Source organism: Oryzias latipes, chromosome 5, assembly GCF_002234675.1.
Source record: "Oryzias latipes chromosome 5, ASM223467v1".
NCBI lineage: Eukaryota > Metazoa > Chordata > Actinopteri > Beloniformes > Adrianichthyidae > Oryzias > Oryzias latipes.
In genome coordinates this window covers 23,761,329-23,772,964 of record NC_019863.2, presented here as the reverse complement: position 1 = coordinate 23,772,964, position 11,636 = coordinate 23,761,329, and the positions used below count along the sequence as shown (strand labels likewise).

The 11,636-nt window shown below is 41.4% G+C and overlaps 1 protein-coding gene across 3 annotated transcripts; it reads right to left on the bottom strand.

Moving 5' to 3' along the window:
- Positions 1 to 239: 239 nt before the first annotated feature.
- On the bottom strand, positions 240 to 11,209 carry LOC101170836 (EF-hand and coiled-coil domain-containing protein 1). 3 transcript variants are annotated; one of them, XM_011475314.3, is made up of 9 exons: positions 10,271 to 11,208; positions 6,819 to 7,236; positions 6,603 to 6,737; positions 5,630 to 5,685; positions 5,400 to 5,544; positions 3,257 to 3,392; positions 1,185 to 1,274; positions 1,022 to 1,088; positions 240 to 933 (listed from the first exon to the last, which is right to left on the bottom strand). In XM_011475314.3, exons 1-9 carry the CDS (start codon positions 10,833 to 10,835, stop codon positions 926 to 928), a joined length of 1,620 nt encoding a protein of 539 aa, XP_011473616.1. In that variant the 5' UTR covers positions 10,836 to 11,208; the 3' UTR covers positions 240 to 925. The 3 variants fall into 3 exon arrangements, 2 of the variants coding, with proteins under 2 accessions (XP_011473616.1, XP_004069244.1); XM_004069196.4 differs by having other exon boundaries at positions 6,819 to 7,239; positions 10,271 to 11,207; XR_002290272.2 differs by lacking the exons at positions 240 to 933; positions 1,022 to 1,088 and having other exon boundaries at positions 1,255 to 1,274; positions 5,441 to 5,544; positions 6,819 to 7,239; positions 10,271 to 11,209.
- Positions 11,210 to 11,636: the final 427 nt, after the last annotated feature.

Sequence of the window (11,636 nt, the reverse complement as noted above, 5' to 3'; positions counted from 1 at the left end):
GCTGGTTTATGCTAGTGGTAGTCATGTCTCAGATTCCGGTTCAAACCAAGTAGGAGCCCAGACATACTTGAAAAATCTAAAGTACATTCACTGACTGTATATTGGGACCCCCTTCCCCCTGGTGTTCCAAACAGGAAGTATCCGTTGGCTCCAAGAAGCCAAAATCCCATAGACTTCTATAGAGTAATAAACATCTAATACTCAGAATAACCATTCTTGCTCTGATACCTTTTTTTAACATGTTCTTGCTATTTTTTTCTTTATTGCAAGTTTTTAACTAGCTAATCAGATACTTCAGTATAATGATGCGGTGTCTACCAGCTCCTCCATGGAAAATCTTAAATGTTCGACACGTTTGACAGATTTCGTGTCGCTCACTTTCTAGTGGTAGGTGTATGGCCTTCCAGAAAGCTCCATCCTGATCGGAGAGAGTGGTTGCCATGAAAATACTGAGTCAGACCGATATGAGGATTTCTGGTTCCAACATGGCGAAGTCCACATAAAAAAAATTGTTTTGTTGGAACCGGAAGTATACGTTTTTTATGGGTGACGTCGCACGCACTCAGTCCAGTTCTCATAAAGTCGAAGTGCAATAAATAACATCACATTAATAGATTTCAAATAATATAAAGGAAAAAATACATATTTTATATATATAAAGAGAGAGAGAGAGAGATTTTGGCACAGACTTGAACTGCGGATTCCGACACCCCGAAAAAATGGCAAACGCCATATATAGTGCATTAAGTAGAGAGTAGTAAAAGAAATTGGACAGAATCTTAAAAATGTGTTAGTTAGCAGATTTAAGCAGAGTTGAAGGTTGGAGGTTTAAATGTAGGTTATGTTCTCCTGTCTTTGCCCCCTCCTGTGTCCAGTTGCTGCAGGTCAGGTGGGTGTAGAGGCCGTCGGCTGCCTGCGTGAGCTGTCAGGGTCCTACACGCAGTCGTGGAGGAGGGGGAACAAGGATTAAGACAAATACGGATAAATTGGCGCAAACAGGGACAGGCATCAGAGCGTGCACCTGCACTTCTGCTGCACACCTCCAGGCTGTCCGTCACAAGCTTCTCCAGGACTCTGCAGGACGCTTTCTGGAGGCAAACACAAAGAAAGCTTTGAAATAGAAGGAAAGCAACACAAAGCGGATGTTTTAAGAACATATCTTTAAGTTAAATGTTTGTGCTTGCCTTGTTGTGAAGCTGCAGCAGCAGAGACAGTGAATCCCTGAATTTGTCCTCCAGTCGTGTTTTCTCTTTCTCCTGCAGCCTGTCAGACCTCTGAGGAAAGAAAAAGTTGGCTTAACCCTTTGTAACCATTCATATCATATTTAATACACATTTCTGAGACCACTATCTCATTAATGATCCAAACTTTCCTTGTGAACCCATTATAAATAACTTAGTCCATGATCTCTGCCCTGTAGTTTATCATCATTCCACTGGGGGCAGTACAAGGGCTTTTCTTTGCCCGTGTCAAAATGGCTACCTCCATGAAATCTCAAAAACACTTTTGGCGAGAAGTGTTTTGCTTAGTGTTATGGTAAGAGTAGTTCATCCATTATTCTTTTTTGATGATTATTGCTGTATTAAAAGACTATAAAAGTTTTTGAGGATTAATTCTTTACAGTACAGTTGCACATTGTTGAAAATGTGTGGACCAAGATGCTTTTTTACTGAACATTCGTGTCAATATTTTTGCATATTAAACTAACAATGTTGTGAGCAAAAGGCAGTAAACAGGGTTAAGGAAATAGTAACACTGGTATTATTTTAGTACAGTTTATTTGAATAACTTTATTTTTTACATTTTTGTACAGCAAATTAAGAATTTTTTCTTTTATTTAGCTACTTTTTGAATATCAAACATAAAATAATAACATAACATTTTTTATGTTAAATTGTTTAATCTTATATTTTTAAAATGTAATGGTAATTCAAATATTTTCATATGATAGTAATTTTCCACATCTGCCATTTTATTTGTGGCAATTTATTCTCCTTTTTTAGCATTGTTTAGTTCAGCAATTTTCAAATTAATTTTTTTTAACTTAGTTAAGATTAAATTTCAAATCAAATTAATTTTAACTTTATGGCTTCTTAGCATGACCGCAGTCAAACAAGGTGCACAAGGTACCTTACAAGTAAAAACATTAAAAACAGCAACAACAAAAAAGTTTTGAACAGAATGTAAAATAGTGAAAAATTATAAAATAAGTGACACAGTAAAATAATATAATGGATAAAAGCAAAAAAAAGTACACCAGCAGAGTGGAGTCTCATGCTGTGTCATTATTTATTAACACATTTTGTTAATACAGCCTTGAAGCATACATGGGCCTATATATTGTACGCATTTCCAACACTAACAGTCTCATTATGATAGCGTAAAAACCAGAACTTGCTGTGTGCTGCACTCTTAATCCACTAGAGGGCAGTAGTTACACGCCTAAATCTTCAAAGCAGCTCTCCTGCTCCAGACTTTCATGTGGAAAAAGTGTGGGTTAAACACTCTATAACCGCCATTTGTTGTCACTACGTCACAACATAGTGAATCTGGATATAGTGCGCCTGTTCACCTGCGTGTTGGGTCTTTTGTGGTTGTTTGTGCATGGAGAGGGTGGGCAGGTACTGCTATTTTAGGGAAACCCATCATATGACAGATTACATTTATTTTCTTTTTTAAAAACCTTGAAAATTCTCCATTTTTAATGTATTTTTCATGCTCTAGAATAAATTCAAGAACTTTGTCAGGCAGGGGTTATTTTGGTTACTTTTGCATGTTACTAACAATGAACCTGCGTCTGGTGAAGCATTAAAAGCTACAATTTTGTCAACAACAAAAAAACCATCAAGTAATCTAAACGCCACAAGAGATAAAACGGCAAACAAGTCACAGGTACCACCACTAAACAAGCCGAGGTAAGCACTCAGAAGCCACGGACAAAACCCGACTCAGCAAAAGTCTGATTTCCTGTTTGATGAAAGACGAAACGGTGACTGTGAGGTTTGGATGATTAAAAAGTTTGACTGGTAGTGAATTAAACATGGCTCTGTCATGCTAAGTCTGTCATGCTGAGTCTGTCGTGCTCCGTAAGCAGCGCAGTTAGATCTGTGGATAGAGGATCACGCGCAACGTGGCTTATAAAAGAAGGATGAGTGAGAGGTCTGCTATGGAGGCGTGTGAAAAAGATAAATTAAGCAATTACATTAAAGTCGCTACACACTCATTGGCTAAGGTGTCAAACTTGTTTTTTTCTCACCTTTTCTTTGTCAAAGCTGACGTCAGGTTTCTTCTTGAGTAGCTCTATCTGCCTGCAGCAGCTTGTGCTGTCCTTTTGAGGATGGTCACTGTTTTCCTCCTGAAGATGACTTTGATGAGCAGCGCTGTTCTGACATCTAAAAAAATAAAAAGGAAAAAATGCAGCATGAAACTTAGACCCAGAACTTAAAGAGTTGCTCAGCACAGACGATCAAAGTCTTATTCAACAGCTCATCTTCTGTTAGCTTCGTCCTAAACGTGCAAAACAATGCTGCTATTGTTGCTGCATGTGGGCCGATATCTGAGATCTGCAGTGTCAGACAGCGCAGCGTGTCTTAACCTTATCAAGATTCTGGGAAACTCATCCCAGATGGGATTCATCCTCAACCGGATCAAAGGGAAGCAGCTGAAAGATCCCAAGAACACCGTTCTGCCGTCTGAAGACGGCTGAGAACACCTGACAAACAAACACACCGAGGGGTTTCACAGACCTTTGAACTGCATTATGTTCCGATAGAGAAGACATGAAGATCTTGGAAAACGCCGTCCCATGACCTCGCCCAGAAAACTACAACACGTGTTCCCATAAAGGTCAATGTAGGATTTCAATTTTCCATTTTACTTCATGTCCAACCTAGTTCTGAACTTATAGAGTGAGGGTCTATTTAAGCCCAACATCTTCACTGAACATAATCTCCTCACCATCATCGTAGGCTGGGGGCTGATGACAACCTAACCCCCCCGCCTTCTGTTCACAGGTTTGGTGCAGATCAGGAGAAAACAAATGAGAAGTGAAGAAGGGAGCAGTTTCTTTTCCCATGGATTCTCATTTTTAAAAAGTCTAATTTACAGCACAAAGAAACAATTTCATGATTCTGGTTTCAAGAAAACCCTATTAGATTTAAGTTGTTTTACATCTTTTTCATGACAACTGTTGTTGGACACATGAATACATTGAAAAGAAAAAAACAAAACACTTCTGTAATACGAAATTGATCCATTTTTAGGTGTTTCTTTTTTTTTTGATTGACCGGTGGGTCAGGGTGAGTTCACCGAGCGATCTACGATCTTGATATTTTGTGGGTGCCACGCCCATTTTTCACTCACAGATATTCCATATCCACCCAGTTGTGACTAAGGCTTCAGAAGAGAACTCTGATATTCTTGCACATGGTTGATGGTAAACGGTCCAAACGCTCTCATCAAGTTTCAGGTTTGTAGAGACATGTCCAAGTCAAGTTTTAGTCTTCACATGAGCCCAGCTTGTCATTTGTGATTGGCCAGGAATTACGAGGGCGGGGCAAAGCAACGAGAGAAAGAAAATTGGAAGTCCTTAGCTTTGTAATCCTTGTTGGGATAGTTCACGTATTCAAACTTTATATTTCCAAGTTTGAATGTCTGTATCAACGTCAGGTACATCATCCGACCAAATTTCAATGAGTTGCCGTGTCTCATGGTCACAGTTGTTTCCTTCCACCATTCTTTACATCCCATAATGCCCGGCTACGGTGGCCGTTTTGGTTCAGTTGCTCTGCTCTAAGGATGGATTGTATTCAGGCTGAGGAATCTTAGAGCGAACCGAAGCTCAGTCCGATTGGAAACGAACCAAGTTCACCTCCAAAGTTGGGTCAGAGAGCTGTTTGACCGCCTGAACCGCCCTTTGACCCATCTTTGGAGGTGGTCTCGGACCAGGAACAGCTCTCTGACCCAATCTATGGAGGTGGTCTCGGACCAGGAACAGCTTGAAAGTTTGTTCTGGAAATGAACTCTGGTTCATTTTGAGCGAACCAAATGTGTCTTAATGCACATTAATTCTTGAAGTAGTGAGGAGTTCACAAAAAATGTTTACAAAATGACGCAGAGGTAGATCCGGTTAACCTCTGATCGGAACTTTATAGGTCCGGTTCCTGCCAAGTTTTGGAGTTTCCTTGGGGTGAGATTGTGAACCCCACTTGGTGGTTATAGTGTTTGTAGTGGAGCCGTCATCAGTGTGTGAATGTGTGTGTGTCTGGGACCATGACTGAAAAGCACTAAATGAGTACACGCCAATCAATCACTGCTCGATCTACAAGGTAGAAGGTGGATCTTAACAGCAGACAACATGAATTTTGACAACGAGGCCTGGGTGTGAGATGTTAGCTGACCCTTTTCCACAGCCAAGCAGGCGGCAGGCATGCCTCTTCACCTCCTTCACGCCCCTGTCGTCCTCCTCTTCATCAGACGCAGCTCGTCCTTCCACGGCGCGCTGCAGACACTCGGCTTCTGGGGGCAGGACTGATGGATGCTTCACTGCAAAAAACAAATACAGATTTGCAACAAGTGAGAGGCAGACTTTAATTTGATGTTTCCCAAAGCTTCATCGCAAAGTACTCACCTGTCTGGCTGCAGGAGTCTTCAGAGTGAACCGGGGCGTCGCAGGTGTTGTGCCCTCTGTTGGTCACAACAACAATTTACATACAAAACTTCTTTTTTTTTTGCTTGATATTTTGCTCAGGCAGCAGAAAATAAGCAACAACAAAAAAAGCGAAATGCATATTATACAAGAGAAAATCTTAGAAAACCAAGAAAAGAGTAAAAATGGGGTGATTCTGCTGTGGTGGAGGATCTTACGTGGATGTATTTGCCTCTTAGAGAAGCCTTATAGAGAATGATTGTTGACTTTATCACTGGTTTAGTAATTAATGTAAAGTGTTGCATTTCCTCCATCAGGTCTCACTTCCTGGCTGGTGAAAGGACTCCATCCAGCAGAGATTCTGACTTTTTTGCTGAATTGCAGATGTATGCTGATGATGCTGTTCTTTCTGTGATTAAATCTTATTGTTTTCCTGGTCATAAGGGTGTCATGCTGATGCTTGATGTCCTACTCAAATCATGTTTTGACCTATTTTCAAATCGTTCTCAGTCAGTCGTCTTTCTTTCTGATTATTTCCTTTTTAACCAAAAATCAAAAGAATTTGTGTCATTTTCCAAAACTGACATTTGTATCTGTTTTCACTTTCTTCACACAACCTATTTATGTTTTGGCAGCTGTTGCTATCATTTTTAAAAAAAAAAGTTATTTCCTGTGGTTATCTGATTTCTTCAAGACGTTTTTGGATGAAGGAAAGTGAAAATAGCAGTTGTCACAGAGCTGAAGAGAGCTGCTCAAGCTGTCACACTTTGAGATTTTGAGCGACAGAGGAGTGTTAAAAACTCCTGTTTCAGGTTTGTGATGAAGATCTCCACATGCTTTAGACTGAATTGGCTCATCTGCAGAGAATGAAGACTGTGAGTCACATCAGCGTTCAGTCAAATGATGTTTAAAGCACGGTACCGTGGAAAACCATACATGCACGCGGCACAAGCACCTATATTGCTGCAGCTCTGTCTCCAGCTGGCTGATCCTGGACTGCAGCTGCGGCACAGATTTGGCCTGTTCCTGGATCAGCCGAACCCTCTGCAGGCCGACCCTCAGCGCCTCCCTGGCCTCCTCTGCGCGCCTCCTAAAAGCAGACAGATTATCTCACAATTCTATTTAGATCAACTTTTAAAACTTTCCGTTCAGACTTTTAAAATAAAGGAACCTGATCTGAATGTTTTCCTTCCTCAATGAAGACTCCATTCTCTGCAGCTTGCGCACCTCTTGATACGCCCAGTGAAGCTCCTCCTCCAAACGCTGGTTGAATTTGATGGCCTCCTCCAGCTGCCCATCGCGGGAGGATCGAATTAGCTTCAGCTCTCGAAGAACAGGGTCTCTGGGGTCCCTGACGTCCCATCTGCGTTCCACTTCTTTTGCTCCATCCCTTTGAGCCCCATCAGGAGCTGGGTTCAGTTTTTCCGAGGCGTCAGACGATTCAAGAGCAACGGCTTTGCAGCCCGATGGAAAAGTCGTCCTGCTGCTCCTCTCCCGCCTGAGGGCCACCTCCAGAGCCAGGCAGCGAGCGTCACTCCCTTGAAGAGCAGAGCGGAGGTCCTCCACCAGCTCCCTGAGAGCTGCAACCTCTTCTGGGAAAATATTGAAATTTTTTTAATCTCTCTTCACGAGTGACTCATTGTAACATCAATATTATAGGTGAGGATTATTTTTAATCTGATTTGTTCGCTTGAATTTACTGATTGGACCCAAAACTGGTCTTAAAATGGACTGTTTTGCTTTATGTCGTTGTATTATTTACTAAATGGTTGTCTCAGGATGGTGGCCACCATCTCCCAAGCCTGCACTCTATAATATGATTGGCCACTCCACACCTGAAGAACACTTGAAAGGTCATGTTTTTTGGTCATTTTTTTCACGATACAGATCCAGACGACGTCAGTAAACAGTGATTGGTCCACTGTCTGTCAATCAAATGTTTTAAACGTTAGACGTGAAGGCCAGTAGGCTCAACCTACTTTTATTCCTGCATCCGATTGGCCAGTTTATAACTTGATTAACTTTAAATTACTATTAAAATGATTAAGAACATGTTAAACATATGTATCAGATCAGGAATGGTTAGTCTGACATAGAATGAGATAGTAATAACTGTTTATTTCTCTATAGAAGTCTGTGTGATTTTGACTTCTTGGAGCCAACAGGTACTTCTTGTTTGAAATCCAAGGGGAGGGGTCATTTAGTCCAGTTTTCATATACAGTCAACAGTTGAAATGAAGAAAAAAAAACATTAATTGACTATTTTGCTTCCAAAACAAACATCAATAAACAAATGTAAAACTACTGCAGGTTTCACAAAGGCGTCGTGAAAAAATAGGCTGAAACAGCAGTTCATATTTAAAGAAATTAAAACGAAATCTGTTCTTACATAACCTGCTTCCAATTGGAGAACCAAACTAACCAAAAAGTTGCAGTCTAATGTCCCAGGGATCAGCTGAGTGACAGACGCCTAACTTTGTGATGAGCCACATTTTTTAACATCAATCAAATGTCAATCAATAATCAATTTTCCCAGGCTGGGATCATTAAAGTATCTTTATCTTATGTTCTCTGATCAAGGAAATGCTCTTTGAGGATTTACAAATGTTTAATTAAATTCTGTTAAAATCGTAAAGACCTAACTGAAGGAGAAAACAAGTGGTGAAATGTACACATCACAATAAAACAACAAAAAGACGTTACAGGCTGCATGAGTGACTCATCGATGACGCCTGTGACTTCATTCAAATATGCACAAACTCAACATTTAACCGTCTATTTTTTAACTAATATGTCAAATATCCCTCCAAAAATCTGGTTTATTTGTCCCTTCAAAATTAGCTAATGTTCCGATTTATGGCTAACTGGTGTGCAAGGAGCGACTGGAGGGAAGGGAAGTTGTGTGTAAATGAATGAGGATTGAGAACTGTGGTTTGGTTTCTGTCAGTTATGTCATGGTATTGGTCGGGTTCTGTTTGTTCCTTTGTCTGTCACACCAGTTTCAGGTTTATCATGCCACACAGCTAACTTATTTAAGTTAATTGCCCTCAGTCTATTTAAGTCTCTGGCTCAGAGTTCTTCACTGTCAGGTCATCTGCTTTGTCACTTTTATTTGTTTGTTTGTTGTTGCTTCTTAGGGTTTTTTTTTGCGGTCATGTTTGGGTTTATTTCTTAAATGTTTAAGTTCTTGCCACCAAGCCAAATCTCATGGAGTTTGTGAGTTCCTGACATTTGCAGCAAAGTTTACAAACTTGTTTTTATGAATGTTGAAGTCACCAAACTTGCGTTGTACCATCACTGGTCCTTTGTGACTTTTAAAGACGTGCAGATCAAAGTCTCTTATGCTTTTACTCTGGTTTTGTTTTTGGAATTTCCAAGTAAACAAATGTAATCCCTTTTGGGGTCAGGGGGTTGCTGGACCCTATCCCACCCACTGTCAGGCGGGTTGCCAGTCCATCACACAATCAATCACATTTACACCTAAGGACAAATTTAGAGTGAGCGACTGACCTACAATGCATATTTTGAGAATGTGGGAGGAAACTGAAGAAGCATGGGGAGAACATACGAACTTCACGCAGAAAAGTCCCAATTGAACGTTCTCACTGTCGACAGGAGTGCCAACCTCTCACCACCATGCTCAAAGTAAAGCAATTTAAATACTCAAGTCTTATTTAATTAATGGCAAACAATGATGAAAGTGAGACTTGAAAGGAAGGAAAACATCAGTGGATGAAAAGCTATAATTGCTGGGATTACGTAATGAGTGTCTAACCACAAAGACATTTATTGAAGGAGCTGGAGGGCTTTCATAATGAGGGGATCATCTGCAAAGAGGCGAGTTTTTAAGTAAAACAAAAAATTTTAAACAAGCAAATTTGGATTAAAACTCTTTAAAGAATCACTCCGAGGATCTTTTAATCAACTGTAAAAGCCCATTGCTCTTTTAATTAGGATTGTACCGTTTTAAGGCTAAATCCACACATCAGCAGAAGTTCCTTTAGAAATTTGCCTCTTAGCTGTAGGCGAGACTTCAAGCTGACCCCCCCTTCCCGTCCAGCTGCTGAGAGCTCTCTGTTTACATGCTCTCCTAGCTTACACGTTTTCTCACACACCCAACCTGACATTACCGCTGAACCAAAAATGGCGGGCACTATTGGAGCTATCCAGCCGTACAGCTCTGGGCCAGATGTCAGCTCAGAGAGGAAAACAAAGACGTACATGGATTTATTTGTGTGCAAGTGGATGCTTCAGAATGAAGCACAGCAAGTAGATTGTGGTCCACACTGCATTTCTTTGTCTGCTCCTGATTCACGATGATTTTAATGCAGAAATGCTCAGAACTGCAGTTAAGATTAGTTTTCTTGGTACATGTCCTCCATCATTAAAAAAAACGCCACAAGAACAAGTTAAAACCATAATTGTAATCAGAGTGGGTCTTTTGTGTTACAGCATATACAAATATTTACCGTTGATGTTTAATAAACACGTTTTTAATATAACAAAATATATTTTGTAATCTGTGTTTTAGTTTATTTGAACTGTTTTTGACCTGCTTTAAATAGTGGCTAAACCTCCCCTCTCCTTCTTCTAGGATAGTAGGTTCAGGGAGCTGCGCAGTACCTGCTTCGTGGACTTGCTCGTGGGTTCGAGGCTTCGTGGATCTGTTTACGGCTCCCCTCTGGTCCCTCGTCGTCAGATCGAAGCTGACGCACTTTCTCCGTCTGTATCGGGGCCAGCGGAGCCGGATCTGCCTCTCCACCAGCTCCGTGTCCTCAGAGACCGGCAAGCGCCACGCACTGTGCGCGGAAGAGCGCGCACGGAAAAAGCCGCAGAGTCGCGAGTGAAACTCCTTGAAGGGTATCTGTTCTGGCAGCGCAGCGCAAACGTCCCTGAACTCTTCATCTTTGAGTGTTCTTGTTGCGTCCTCCGTGCCGCGGAGTCCCAGCACCGCGCAGAGAGCAGCGAAGTCCTCTGCCGATACCGAGTCCTCCTGTCTGGGAAAGGCCAGGTGGTGGAAGACCTCCTGCAGGTACTGGTCTATCCCGGTGGCCAGGACCACTATTTCATTGTCTACGCCTTTGTTGGGGCAGTGATGGTGGGCCAGCGCGCTCCGGAGCCACTCGCTTTTACGCGCAGGTCTGGGTGCGGTGTGGATGCGCGCAGCGGCCAGCGCGGTGCGCTCCATGGGTGTCTGGAGTCACAACTCTCTTCCAACCGTTTTTAAATCCCAACAGCTGCAAAAACGACAACAAAAAAGGAACCAGATGCTGCTGGGTTCCACCACTCCTCGAATCGTTCAAGCGCATAATCTCCTCACAAGAGCAGCGACTCCACCCTCCGTGCGCACGCTCTCCTTGCACGCGCACGGATGACTGTACATGTCATACTACTTCAGGTGAGCAAAAAAAAAAAAAGCCGTTTGATCGTGGATCAGATATCAAAGGAGCAGAAAGAGAGAACAACAAAATGTTGAAATAAGAGTATAGATTTAGCCTGGAGGGACAGCTATTTTTAAATGACTTCTCACTCCTGCACTCACAGTTTCTAATAGTCAAGGTAGGATTCACTGAAGTTTGACTCCATAAACTTTGAAAAAGGCCTTCTTTTAGGTTTTAACATTTTTTATTGTTATTTTGACATAAACAAATAGTAACACACACACAAAAATTAACAAAAACAAAATTTCCAGCACAACAAAGTCACAGCACGGAGGCAAACACATCAGCTACATACATCCAGTACATTCCATAGATTATTTCATGGAGAAACAGATTATCATTAGCTTTAAAAAAAATGAATAAACTGAATTATAAAAAATACAGATTTGTAGAGGGACTGATAAGTGGAAAAGCTGAATAGATCAAATGCAATATAAATTGAAAAGAAGGGAACCAAATGGCGTGTGGTTGAACGCATCCCAGCCTTCAAGATGTCCAGATGACTAGACAGCCCCCTTGGGCTCCAAATTGACCTGCAGGGCAAACAC

Excerpts from the sequence above, each read along its gene's own strand:
- LOC101170836 (XM_004069196.4), bottom strand. The coding sequence starts at position 10,835 with ATGGAGCGCACCGCGCTGGCCGCTGCGCGCATCCACACCGCACCCAGA. Across the intron at positions 5,545-5,629 it reads AGACTCCTGCAGCCAGACAG|TGAAGCATCCATCAGTCCTG; the intron begins GTGAGTACTTTG and ends TGTTTTTTGCAG. Across the intron at positions 1,275-3,256 it reads TCAGCTTTGACAAAGAAAAG|AGGTCTGACAGGCTGCAGGA; the intron begins GTGAGAAAAAAA and ends TTCTTTCCTCAG.